The 14,539-nt window shown below is 44.6% G+C and overlaps 1 protein-coding gene across 4 annotated transcripts in view; it reads left to right on the top strand.

Annotated features, from left to right (window-relative positions):
• ccdc180 (coiled-coil domain containing 180) overlaps nt 1-14,250 on the top strand; it is a 148,840-nt gene extending 134,590 nt beyond the window's left edge. For 3 of the 4 annotated variants that reach the window (XM_068012255.1, XM_068012254.1, XM_068012252.1), the window contains 3 exons: nt 1,602-1,710; nt 8,922-9,090; nt 12,640-12,847. In XM_068012255.1, coding sequence (XP_067868356.1) covers nt 1,602-1,710; nt 8,922-9,090; nt 12,640-12,798 — 437 coding nt within the window. In that variant the 3' untranslated portion in view covers nt 12,799-12,847. Of the gene's footprint in view, nt 1-1,601; nt 1,711-8,921; nt 9,091-12,639; nt 12,848-13,717 lie in introns of those variants that run through there. The other variant, XM_068012253.1, reaches the window with a different exon arrangement.
• The last annotated feature ends 289 nt before the right edge of the window (nt 14,251-14,539 follow it).

The raw sequence follows: 14,539 nt of genomic DNA, 5'->3' as shown, positions 1-14,539 counted from the left end.
TACAAAATTATGAGGGGGTTAGATAGGAAGAAACTTATTCCCTTCGTGGAGGTGTCAGTAACCAGCAGGCATAGATTTAAGGTAAGGGGCAGGAGGTTTAGAGGGGATTTGAGGAAAAAAAATTTCACCCAGAGGATGGTTTGAATCTGGAACGCACTGCCTGAAGGGGTGGTAGAGGCAGGAATCCTCAACATTTGAGATGTATTTAGATGAGAACTTGAAACGCCATCGCATACTAGGCTACGGGCCAAGTGCTCGAAAATGGGATTGGTTAGGTGCTTGATGGCCGGCACAGACATGATGGGCTGAAGGGCCTGTTTCGGTGCTGTATAACTCTATGACTCTCTATGACTTGTATTACTTTTCCATTGCCTAAACTGTAATTCTGGTTTGTCTTTGCATGATTACTGAGCTAGTAATAATGTTGCTTAAGTAAGTTCCTGCAGTAGGAATAGTTTTTTTTGCAGCACACATGATGATATAATTTATATTTGCTTGTTAAAATTGCCTAAAACTTGTACCTCAATGTATATTTCTCCCCTTTGATAGAGTTTCAGTCACACACCAGCTTTGGGACAGCAATGCTTAATGTGGAGATGCTATGGCTATGGCATACACTCACATTTTTGTACATGTACATTGTTATCAGTTAATTGAATGTTGGGTTGCTTACACTAATATCCATAATCAAAGAGAGAGGACTGAGTGTCTGCCACTCAGCCCCTGTAATAGTATCTACAAGAAGACTTGCATTAGGACATCTCAGAATTGATGACTTGGTCTCGATTGTAACAAATTACTCCGAAGTGCAATAACTTGTGATGTTGGCAAACACAGTAGCCATTTTGTGCACAACAGGATCCCATAAAAGCAACGAGATCTGCAACCACTTGATCTGTTTTTGGTCAAAGTGTAAATGTTGTCCAGGACTACTGCCTTACTCTTTCTGAATATTTCCCTGAGATCTTTTACATCCACTTAAGCCACCAGACAGGGTCTCGATTTAACACAAACATCTGAGGGGCCAACTGCACAGTACCACTAGCCTGGATATGAATTCAAGGCCTGGAGTGAGTGCACAACCTACTGATTTAAAGGCAAGAGTGCCAACTGAGCCAATCTGACACTGAGCACTTAATGCACAGTCTCATCCTCCTGCCAGCAAAATCAAAACTGGATTGGAACACCCAGGTAGAAATTTATGTTGGGCTGTAATGCTAGACGTATGGCTTTGCAAGTCCACACGTTAAACGCCCCACTCGATATTCAATTTCAATTGAAGTCAGTAAAGTTGAATATTAAGCTGGGGAGTATAACTGCCTGTTTTGCACAATGGCCCAACGTGAATTTATATCCCCCAACATGAATTTAACTCCCCCATCTTTTCACTGCCAGGTTACCTGAATTTGAATCCAGCCAGCAAATGCACACACAGATTTCATCTCTCTTTTGGTATTTAAAATGGTGATTGGATTGCTTGCGACTGTGTGAATCCCAGCTCCTAACACACGAGGCATAGCACCAGAAAAATAGGTAAACAAAAAAACCTCAAGAAACCCACGAGATCTAATTGTGCTTTCTGTCTCCCTCATATTTTTCAGAACCAGAAGTAGCGAGTGAAACGACCACTTCATTTCAACAGAAGGGAACTGAAGCCCCACTGCAAGAGGAGGAAAATGATTCCGCGATCGAGATTCACCGAGAAAGCAGGTAATCAGTTCAGATGGGGGTGAAATCTCTCCACCCTGCTGTATCTCAACCTCTTGTCTGGCCTGTTCTGCATGCTTGAGCCAGGTGAGGCTAGTCTAGAATTTCACGTACGATCATTGTTTAAACTTACTGATCTGAAACTATAGTCTTGAGTATCAGTAAGGTATTGAATGTAGGGGCTGGGGTGGGGAGCGAACATCGCAGTGATCTCATCATGGACACATACTTCGTTCAAAGGTTGCAGTGTAGTGATAAGATATGAGAACCCAGTAAACCATAAATATATCTGTCCTAATGTCTTAGGCCCCCAAGCTCTCAAATTCTCTCCTTAAACCTACCTCGTTGACCAAACCTTTGGTCACCTGCCCTAATGTCGTCTTCTTTAGCTTAGTGTCAATTTTAATCAGATTACACTCCTGTGAAATGCCTCGGGAAGTTTTACTACATTAAAAGGCACTATATAAATGCAAGTTGTTGTAGATTTAAGGAACCGGCCTCTTCTCCATGCCTGCCTCTGCCTGAACCTCTTTGTAATTTTTCCTTCTTTTGCAAATCCTCCCCAATGGACAGCCCTTGCACCCAGACCACAACTTAACCAGCCTCACGCTATGCCTTGCCGCTAACTTGCACTCCTGGCCTGCATGGCCCATACTAGGCCCCGACAATGTATGTAGCCAGACCAGCACCATCTCACTGTGGGCATTGTCATAGTGTATACTGGCAGCACTCATTCCGGCCTCACTGAATCCTGGACAGAACCTGAGCTGGCCTGGTCCCACTGTTAGGAGGCTGGGGGTGGTGAACACAGAGACAGTCATGACTTTCTGTGGAGCATGTTGCTGTTGGAGAGAGTTCAATTGGGATGGCATTTCTGTCTGACAGGTGGGGTTGGGGGAGTGGTGGGAGGGGAGGCATTGTGATTCAACCCGAGACTGGAGCTGAGTCAGGTTTTTGCTCGAGATATAATAGGCAGCTTGTCCGCACGTTATGTACATGGCAGCAGATAAGGTTCTCCACTGCTAGCACTCAATGGGAAAATTGCTCCCTTTTTGTGCTCAGAGTTCCCCTCCCACAAAGCAGTCTAAAGTTCCACTTCAGTGATAATGTGAACACAATAACATGAGAGTAGAACTTCAAGGTGTCACGTCAAAAGTACACAATAATATAAAAGAAAAATACTACAAATGTTGGAAATCTGAAATTAAAAATGGAAAAATGCTGAAAATACTCAGCACGTCAGGCAACATCTGTGAGGAGAGAAACAGCGAAAACATTTAAGATCAATGTCTTTTCATCACAACTGAAAATAGAAATGTTAACAGGTTTTCCGCAAGTACAGAGGCAGGGAAAGGGGGAGGGGAGGAAAGAACAATAGGCAGGCTCTGTGATAGAGTTGAAGGCCAGAGAGATTAAATGACAAAAGGGATAATGGTGCACAGTAAAAGGGGATGTGAAGGAGACAAGTAAAGAAACAAAAGATGGGTGAAGAGGAGGTGTAAATGGCAATAGCAGAATCATCACCAACAGCTGCTTTCTTAAAAAAAATGGAGCAGTGGCTATGATCTGAAATTGTCACACTCAATATTGAGTCCAGAAGGCTGCAAAGAGTTTAATTGAAGCTTCCGTTGAACTTAATTAGAAAAGTGCAGGAAGCCAAGGACTGAGAGGTCAGTGTGAAAGTGGGATGAAGAATTAAAATAATATATCTGTCTCTGAATTGTTAGGTTGAAGCAGTGTGGAGGCACAGTATTTTAATCAGAATGACTGAAAGGCATCAGTGAATGTGAAGACACTGTATTTCCTTCTTGCCTCGCAATTAATGCTTTTTGGTGTTTCACTGAATGTGGTGGCTGTTGCTGATGTGTAACCCCTCAGCTGCTAGCAGCCTTCTAGTACATGGCCCAACTAGCCATTAGTACACATAAGCTACTGTCAGTGGGCTATTTGACCCTGTGGGGCATAACAACCATGCCCCATCACGTCCCTTTCCAACACACACATTTGCATTTCACAGCAAGAGTCACTGGTTGGGAATGGAGAGCACTGGTCTTTCCCCTCTCGGCCCCCCACTCACCTCCCCCCCCACCCCCCCAAACCCCGCTCAAGATTAGGAAGTGCTAAGTGTTGTTGTAGTGCCCTGAGTGCTGCCCCAGCTGATATCAGTCAGCTCAGCACAAGCAAATCCCACCACCTTGTGGTCTGTTCAGCTTATTACTGCACACAACAACAGGAGGCAACAGTGCCTTTAATGTAGTAAAACGCCCCAATGTGCTTCGCAGGGGCATTATAAAACAAAATATGACACCGATCTACACAAGGTAATATTGGGGCAGATGATATAACATTCAATGGCATTACCATTGCTGAATCCCCCACTATCAACATCCTAGGGGTTACCATTGACCAGAAACTGATCTGGAGTAGCCATATAAATACCGTGGCTACAAGAGCAGGTCAGAGGCTAGGAATCCTGTGGCGAGTAACTCACCTCCTGACTCCCCAAAGCCTGACCACCATCTACAAGGCACAAGTCAGGAGTGTGATGGAATACTCTCCACTTGCCTGGATGGGTACAGCTCCAACAACACTCAAGGAGCTCGACACCATCCAGGACAAAGCAGCCCACTTGATTGGCACCCCATCTACAAACATTCACTCCCTCCACCACCGACGCACAGTGGCAGCAGTACCACCTACAAGATGCACTGCAGCAACGTACCAAGGCTCTTTAGACAACACCTTCCAAACCCGTGACCTCTACCAACTAGAAGGGCAAGGGCAGCAAATGCATGGGAACACCACCACCTGCAAGTTCGCCTCCAAGTCACACACCATCCTGACTTGGAACTATATCACCGTTCCTTCACTGTCGCTGGGTCAGAATCCTGGAACTCCCTTCCTAACAGCACTGTGGGTGTACCTACCCCACATGGACTGCAGCGGTTCAAGAAGGCAGTTCACCACCACCTTCTCGAGGGCAATTAGGAATGGGCAATAAATGCTGGCCTGGCCGTTGACGCCCACATCCCATGAATGAATGAAAAAAAGTAGGAGCAAGAGTAGGCCATTCAGGCCCTCGAGCCTGCTCTGCCATTCAGTAAGGTCATGGCCACAATTGCACTTCCCTGCCTGCCCCTTATAACGCTTGACTCCCTTGCAGATTGAAAATCTGTCTAATTCAGTCTTGAATATATTCAATGACCCAGGCTCCATTGCTCTCTGGGGTAGATCATTCCAAAGATAAATGGCCATCTGAGAGAAGAAATTCCTTCTCATCTCCATCTTAAATGGAAGACCCCTTATTTCGAAACTGTGCCCCCTAGTCCTAGATTCCCCCACGAGGGGAAACATCGTCTCAGCATCTACCCTGTTAAGCCCCGTCAAAATCTTATATGTTTCAATCAGATCACCTCTCATTTTTCTAAACTCCAATGAGTACAGGCCCAACGTGCTCAACCTTTCTTCATAACACAACTCCTTCATCCCGGGAATCAACCTAGTGAACATTCTCTGAACTGCCTCTGTTGCAAGTATATCCCTCCTGAAATAAGGAGACCAAAACTGTATGCGGTACTCTAGGTGTGATCTCACCAACACCCTGTCGAGTTATAGCAAGACTTTCCTACTTTTATACTCCAGCCCCCTTACAATAAAGGTCAACATTCCATTTGCCTTCCTAATTACCTGCATGCTAACTTTTTGTGATTCATGTACGAGAACACCCAGATCCCTCTATACCACAGCATTCTGTAATCTCTTCCCACTTAAATAATATTCTGCTTTTCTGTTCTTCCTACCAAAATCAATAACCTCACATTTTCACACATTATACTCCATCTGCTGATTTTTTTTGCCCACTCACTTAACCTATCTCTATCCCTTTGCAGGCTCTTTGTGTCATCCTCACAATTTGCTTTCCCACCTATCTTTGTATCATCAGCAAATTTGGCTACAATACATTCTGCCCCTTCATCCAAGTCATTAATATAGATTGTAAATAGTTGAGGTCTCAGCACTGATCAGGAATAGGCACCAACATGTTGCACCATTGATATTTGACAAAATTATTGACTCAGTCATAGACATGGGGGCAATTAATCTGTATATAAAGTGTATAGCCAACCTAATGCCATCAAAACACAATCCGATTTTAAACACATTTCTCCCTATTTGTTGAGATTGTTTTTGCTTGCACAAGTAGTTAATGTTTGCCCACACACTTGATGTAGTGGCGCGAAAGATTCAGATAGATGTCCATATGTCAGGAGTGATCTTCATCTCTTTCTCTCCCTCTCTGTGTCCATCTCTCCCTCCCTCTCTCCCCCCTCTTTCTCTCTCCCTGCCCTTTCTGTGTCACTTTCTCTCCCCGCCCCCTTCTGTGTCCACCCCCTCCTTCACCCACCATGCATCAAAAGCAGAAACACATTGTCACTTGGTGCTGGCCCTGCACTCAAGGCCTTTGAAGAGCCGAGAAGGTGGATTGTCTGCCTACGAAAAACAGCACAAAGAAGTCTTCCCTTTCCCTTTCCAGTTCTATCATTGCTTTCCTGTGTGCTGTCCTATCTGTTCTACTCACACCAACATGCTGATTCCACAGGTTAGACATGGACAGGGGACTTGCCAGGAAATCACAGGCCCCAGTGCCTGAAATCCCATCAATTTAACTGCATGGACAGAAAATCATGCAGGCCAGTGATGTTTCAGTCAGCTCTCCCTGCAAGCACTCCTCTGCACTGGAAGCACCCAACCACAAAGTTAGTCTGACAATCACCTCCCTTCAGGGCTCGGCCAGCACCGTCCCCTTTCCCACTCCCATTGGTCAGCGCCCCCTGATTGACAGCACCAGTCTACCTAGCAAATATCCCCCTCCCCCATGTTCTTATTTGGTGGAGGGTCATGCGCAGGCAAACCATTCGCACTTTTGATTTGTGGATTGACGGGCCAATTTCTGGCCCACAGGCCGTAGGACCCAGCCCAATGCCCCGATGATCCCAATCCTTTCTAATTATTTTCACTACTGGTAATTTTAAATGTCTTGCTCCAAGCCTTTAAACTTGTGTTTTTAAATAACATAACCCACAGAGCTCAAAATTTTGACCACAGACCATGGTGGCTGTATACAGACACGTTGCCAATTCCTGGCACTGATCCCTGTGGCACCCCACTAGTTACAGTTTGCCAACCTGAAAATGACCCATTTATCCCGATTCTCTGTTTCCTGTTAGTTAGACAATCCTCTATCCAAGCTAATATATCACCCCAACACAATGAGCTCTTATCTTGTGCAGTATTTTTTATGTGACACCTTATCGATGCCTTTTGTTAATCTAAATACAGTATATCTACTGGTTCCCCTTTATCCATCCTGCTTGTTACATCCTCAAAGAACTGTAATACATTTGTCAAACACCATTTTCCTTTCATTAAACCAAAAGCTTGATCAAAGAGGCAGGTTTTAAGAAGTGTCTTAAAGGAGGAAAGGAAGTGAGGTGGAGAGGTTTAGGGAGGGAATTCCAGAGCTTAGGGCCTAGGCAGCTAAAAGGACAACCACCATTGGTGGAGTGATTAAAATTGGAGATGCTCAAGAGGCCAAAGTTAGAGGAGCACAAATATCTTGGAAGTTTGTGGGGCTGGAGGAGATTACAAAGATAGGAGGGGCGAGGCTATGAAGGGATTGAAAACAAGGATGATAATTTTAAAATAGAGATGTTCCTTAACTGGGAGCTACTGGAGGTCAGGGAGCACAGGGTGATGGATGAATGGGATTTGGTGCAAGTTAGAACAAGCAGCAGAGTTTTGATTGACCACAGTTTACGGAGGTTAGAACATGGGAAGCCAGATAGGAGTTAGAATAGTCTAGAGGTAACAAAAACATGGATGAGAGTTTCAGCAGTGAATGAGCTGCGGCAGGGGCAAGAGTCAGGCAATGTTATGGAGGTGGAATAGGCAGTCTTAGTGATGGCAGGGATACTTGCTCAGTAGCTCATCTTGGGTTCAAATATGACAGCAAGGTTGCGGACAGGCTGGTTCAGCCTCAGCCAGTTGCCAAGGAGAGGAATGGAGCCAGTGGCAAGGGTGCAGAGTTTGTGACAGGGGCCGAAGGCAATGGCCTCGGTCTTCCCCAATATTTAATTGGGGAAATTTCTGCCCATCCAGCACTGGATGTTGGATAAGCAATGGAGGGGTCAAAGGAGGTGGTGAGGTAGAACTGGGTGTTGTCACTTTCCATGTGGAAACTGAAGTGTTTTCAGATGATGTGGTGCTGGGCATTGGTGGAGAGGAACAGGAGGAGGATTAGATTATGATTAGATTAGAGATACAGCACTGAAACAGGCCCTTCGGCCCACCGAGTCTGTGCCGACCATCAACCACCCATTTATACTAATCCTACACTAATCCCATATTCCTACCAAACATCCCCACCTGTCCCTATATTTCCCTACCACCTACCTATACTAGTGACAATTTATAATGGCCAATTTACCTATCAACCTGCAAGTCTTTTGGCTTGTGGGAGGAAACCGGAGCACCCGGAGAAAACCCACGCAGACACAGGGAGAACTTGCAAACTCCACACAGGCAGTACCCACAATCGAACCCGGGTCCCTGGAGCTGTGAGGCTGCAGTGCTAACCACTGCGCCACTGTGCCGCCCTAATGGACGGTGTCATCAACTGTGTCGAAGACTGAATGCAGGCCGAGAGGGCGAGCAGGGATAGTTTACCTTTGTCACGGTCACACAGGATGTCACTTGTGACTTTGAAAGGAGCCCTTCCAATACTGTGGCAGGGGCAGAAACCTGATTGGAGTGATTCAAACATGGATTTCTGGGAAAGATGGGCACGGATTTACGAGGCAACAACACTTTTGAGGACTTTGGAGAGGAAAGGGCGGTTGGAGAAGGAGTGGTAATTTGCAAGAACGGAGGGGTCAAGGGTTGCTTTTCTGAGGAGCGGGGTGATGACAAGGTGGTGACTTTACCCAGCAGGCCATCAGGAAAGGTTTATGAGGAATTTTGGGACATTGCATGGTCTATATTTTGCCTGTAATGGTGATGGAAAAGCTAGCGCACCAAGAGCCTCACTCTTGTCCAGTATCCATTCTCAGTTCAGAATATTTTCTTCTGAGCTTTAACTGCGAGATTAATTATGCTGCTGGTGGTCACCATGATTCAGTATCATTTCATTTCATTTTCATTATTCCCTTTTGAAGGATCTGGCCAGGAATTCCAGCCAACGAACTTTCACAAATTTGTATACAGAGTATCAGCAAGGAAACTGCATCCACGGCAACCTTGTCTATGGAAACTGCGTCTGTGACAACTGCTAAGACAGTGCTAGCTGATCTGGCTACCGTTGAGGCGAGAGACTCTGCTTATGCGGTTAGTTTGCACCTGAGCCATTTCCTTTCTTTTTATTGATCTGCTCTCATATTTCTTTGTATGTGAATTATCTGTACAATTTGTGGTTTTAAAAGAAGAAAAATAGTTTATACCTCCACTGAAGATTCAGTGGGTGCATGCATCACCCAACGTGATATTGAGACATACTGGGCAGCAGGATGGCAGGTTCTACCCGCTGCCTGTGTTGAATGAGTTAAAACCAATGAGGGCAGCAGCTGTGACATTCCTGTTGGTGTGAACTGGATAGCACTGTTGCCTCTGAGTCAAAAACTTATGGCTCCAAGTCCCACTCCAGAGACTTGTGCATATAACCTAGGCTGACACTGCAGTACAGCACTGAGGGAATGCAGCACTGTCGGAGGTGCCATCTTTCAGATGAGACGTTCAACCGAGACCCCATCTGCCATCTCAAGTGGACGTAAAAGATCCCATAGCACTATTCCAAATCAGAGCAGGGGAGTTCTCTCAGTGTCAAGGCCAATAGTACTCCCTCAACCAATGTCGCTTAAAAGAAACAGATTATCTGGTCATTATTAGATTGCTGTTTGTGGGAGCTTGCTGCACGCAAATTGGCTGCCACATTTCCTACATTACAACAGTGACTACACTTCAACAGTACTTCATTAGCTGTAAACTGCTTTGGGATGACCTGAGGTCATATATAAATGCAAGTTCTTTCTTTCAATTGATCTCAGCACAGAAGGGTAGCGAAGTACAAAAATAAATCAGCCAGGACTTCTCCCCCGATCTGGTGATTCCTACTGAAACATGTGGTGTGAGGAAAGATTAGGCTCAGCCGCAGAGCTCTCCACAGTCAAACATGCTGCTGACTCTATCTCTGTAGGCGCATACATGAATAATGCATACTTGAGCAAGTCAGACAATGGCAATCTCAAACAAGACTGACTCTCCCTTTTGTGTTCAATGGCATTACCATCACTGAATTCCCCAGTATCAACATCCTGGGGAATACCATTGATCAGAAACTGAACTGGTCCAGACAGATAAATACTGTGCCTATAAGAGCAGGTCAGAGGCTGGGAATTCTGAAGTTACTGACCTCCTGACTCCCCAAAGCCTGTCCACTATCTACAAGGCACAAGTCAGGAGTGTGATGGAATACTCTCCACTTGCCAGGATGGGTGCAGCTCCAACAACACTCAAGAAGCTCGACCCCATCTTGGACAAAGCAGCCCGCTTGATTGGCACTCCATGCACCATCTTCAACATTCATTCCCTCCACCACCGACACACAGTGGCAACAGTGTGCACCATCTACAAGATGCACTGCAGCAACTCACCAAGGCTCCTTTGACAGCACCTTCCAAACCTCCGACCTCTGCCACCTAGAAGGACAAGGGCAGCAGATGCATGGGAACATCACCACCTGCAAGTTCCTCTCCAAACCACACACCATCCTGACTTGGAACTATATCACCATTCCTTCACTGTCGCTGGGTCAAAATCCTGGAACTCCCTTCCTAACAGCACTGTGGGTATACCTACACTCCAAGGACTGCAGTGGTTCAAGAAGGCAGCTCACCACCACCTTCTCATGGGCAATAAATGCTGGCCTTGCCAGCAACACCCACATCCCACGAATGAATAAAAAACAAATCAAAAGGCTGCCAACACCCGTGCTACTGTGACTACTGCCTCAGCTTAATCAGCACTGACTGGCGATTGAATCTAGAACCTCCCTCTTCTATATGGTTCGTCTAATCATCAAGAAAGTTGCTCTGTGGAACCTTTCTGTCAATTTTTTTGTTTTGTTGCCAAAACTACATATTTTTGTACAGCTAAAGTGCTGCTGACTGATAAAAGATGAATCTAGTTTGGACAAATTACCAAACTATTCAGAACAACTTTGCTCTTTGTCTAAATTTATAAATCAGTGAAATAACCTTTTTTTATATCTTTACAAAGTAAATCAAAATATGCCCACAGTCATTCAGATTGAAGTTGCTTCAAGTTAATTGTCAAAGGATGAAAGACTTCAGTTATGTGGAAAGACTGGAGAAGCTGAGGTTGTTCTCCTTACAGCAGAGAGGTTTAAGGGGAGATTTGACAGAGGAGTTCAAAACCATGAAGAGTTTTGACTCAGTAAATAAGGAGAAACTATTTCCATTGGCAGAAGGGCCAGTAACCAGAGGACACAGATTTAAGGAAATTGGCAGAAGCATCAGAGGCAACATGTTGTTCAAACTGTAGTTTCAAAGGACCACAGGCATCTTTCTCCATTAGAGAGAGACAGTTGGTAATATCTAGCTTGAGGATCACCACTCCTCAAGTGTGGGGCAAGGTAAGGAGACAGCTCGACATGAACTCTCATAGCCAGTAATTGAATTGAACTCGCACTGCTGGTGTTTTTCTGTATCCCACGCTAGCTGACTGTGCTAACTGACCCCCACCAGTAGTGATATAAGGAAAAGAAATTTACACAGCGAGTTACAATGATCTGGAAAGCAGAATCTGAAAGGGTGTTGGAAGCAGATTTGATAACTTTCAGAAGAGAGTTGGATAGCTACATGAAGGGGAAAATATTTGCGGGGCTGCGGGGAAAGAGAAGGGGAGTGAGAATAAGTGGATGGCTCTTTCAAAGAGCCAGCACAGACATGATGGGCTGAAAGGCCTCCTTTTGTGCTATATAATTCTATGATTCTATAAATGTTAACTCTTAATAATGGCCCAGTAGGTCAAGGCTCTGCCTACTGTTCTACTAAGCCATATAGGTTAGAAGGCTCCAAGTTTGATCTTTGGCCTGTGCTGTTAGATGATCTCCAGGAGACCAGCAGTTGGGGCTTTGTGGTGCCTCAGCACCCCTGGACTAGTGAGAGGAGAAATCAGCCAGGTTTCTGACCCTATTCATTATCCAGTGACTCCTGCTGGCAAAGCACGCCTAAGGAAAGTTGTGATGCCCTGCCACGATCACAGTGTCAGTTCACAAGGGCAAGCTGCTGAAGGGCTGTGCGCTTGTGGAACCAAACCATTACCGTGATTCAGTGGGACGGTGTCCTGTTCCTGCGCCTGGGGCTAGTGGATCGCATGGGCACAGTGAATGCAAGAAAATCAAGTGAGCTCCATTAAGGACGTGTGTCTCCTTGTCCAGTATGTTCACTGTGGCCGGCAGCCCCAGGTAGGTCCTCTCCATTATAACCAACAAAACATGCATTACTCTTAATGCACTTGGTATGGGAGAATTACTTTTGTCTGGCATGTTTCCCCAACACCCTCTCCCCACACACTTGCTCCCCACTTTGAACTGCTCAACACAGATCCAACAGTTGTATTTTAGTTCTTTACATCAATAAATGTGTATTTGTTTTTCTCAATTATCTATTAACTTTATCAATTATCCCTGACAGAAAAAATCACCTTTATTCATTTTTTCGGTGGAGAAGTTATTACTTATGTTATGAACTTTGGGTTCTAACCCACATACCCTGTAGGCACACACAGACCCACACACCCTGCTCCTGCTTCCATGGTTTTCATTTGATATAATTATCGAATCTCTGCTTTCAACAGGTATACAAGCAGCATTTTCTGCAGGAGATGTCACAGATAGAACATGAGACAAATGGGCAGCTGATTAATGCCCAACGCTGGCAGCAGGGCTGGACAGATTCTGTGTGGAATATAAAGAAGCTGTATGTCCTAGTCCCTCCTCCGTGTATTATCCCTTAGTCCTATGCTTTGAGTTGCTCAATACTTACTCATCAGTTGTATTTTAATCCATTAAATTAATAAATATATATATATATTTGTTTTTCTCAATAATCCATTAACTTTATCAATTATCGGTGGCACACAATGTTGAAGCTGCATATTTTTAATCATTTTTTAGATGCAGAAATTATTATTTTTCTTACGGACTTTGGGCTGCAATTTTGGGTCCCAGCCCATGCACCCTGTAGACACACAGCTGACACACAAAGCCCACACACTGGGTCATACTGTATGATATTAAATGGTATATGTCACCACTTCAGCTGTCTCTCAGTTGGTAGAACTCTCGCCTCTGAGTCAGGAAAGTTGTGGGTTCAGGTCCCACTCCAGAACATGAGCACAAAAATCAAGGCTGTCCAAGTACCCATCTGCCCTCTCGGGTGCACGTAAAAGATCCCCTGGCACTATTCTGAAGAAGAGCAGAGGAGTTCTTCCCGGTGTCCAGGCCAATATTTATTTCCCAATCGACATCACAAAAACAGATGATCTGGTCATTATTGCATTGTTGTTTGTGGGATCTTGCTGTGCACAAAAAGTACTTCATTAGCTGTAAAACACTTTGGGATGTCCTATGGTCATGAAAGGTGCTATATTAATGCAAGTCTTTTTATCATCCAAGGAACACTACTTTAAACCATACTGTGAAAGTAGGACAAAGGTTCAAACTAGCAAAAGGTGAATTTAGGGCCGATGTCAGAAGGTTCTGCACACAGAGAATGACCAGCATGTGAAATAGACTTTCAGATAGAGTGGTGGGGGTTAAAACACCCTGGGATTGTTTAAGAAACATTTGAATTCAGTGATGGAATCAATCTTTCTCATCAATATTTATCATGTGGTTCCTGTGTGACGATGGCAGCTCCTTGACTTTTCTCAGGCCGCTGCTAGACTATGGGGTCCAGCTTTTCCTCTACAACATGTGCCGGTCGATGATCTCCCCACCCGTTCACTTTCGTGGGTGGGGAAAACTGTGGTTTGATCAGAGCAGAAGTGGAACAGAAATACTGCAGGTGCTGAAAATCTGAAATAAAAACATAAAATGCTGGAAACACTTGGTAGGTCAGGCAGCATTTTGTGGAGCGAGGAAGGTAATGTTAACATTTTGGTTCAATGGTCTTTCATTAGCATCCACCCACTAAAGTGAATTGCTGCAGAATTGGTGACGTGCACACCAAGCAGCTTCACTCTGATTTTCCAGCACCATATCCGCACATTTCTGAATTAGGCCGCACGATGACAGCAACCAAATCAATGGGGCAACTTATCACATTGTTTAAATTTGTCACTAGAGCTTTTCACGTTTGTTCTCCAACTCATGAGGCTTCTGTTAAACTTTTCGTATTAAGCATCTTAGTTATTTGCACTGTATTTTCTTTCGATCTTAAAATGTGATTAATGTCTGAAAGTGTTTTCTAGACTACCAACTCCAGCCGGGGCCATGGAATTCAGGCAAGTTGAACAGTTTAGATGTAACTATTTTACATCAAATGTGATGAATGTACAGATCAGGAGTCAGCAATCTGCTGCTCCAGAGCCACATGTGGTTCATGAAGGACTCCTGTGGCTTGATTGATCAAACCCATTAATTAAGTGTCTTGTTTTGTTTTTATAAACTTTTATTAACATTGTACTTGTGAAAAAGTATCATTCAATTAACAACTCTTTTGTAAGAACCTTTAAAATGTTGTTGAAATCTGTC

This window comes from Heterodontus francisci, chromosome 32, assembly GCF_036365525.1.
Source record: "Heterodontus francisci isolate sHetFra1 chromosome 32, sHetFra1.hap1, whole genome shotgun sequence".
NCBI lineage: Eukaryota > Metazoa > Chordata > Chondrichthyes > Heterodontiformes > Heterodontidae > Heterodontus > Heterodontus francisci.
Note: the sequence above shows the minus strand (reverse complement) of the source record. Positions and strands in the feature narration are given on the sequence as shown.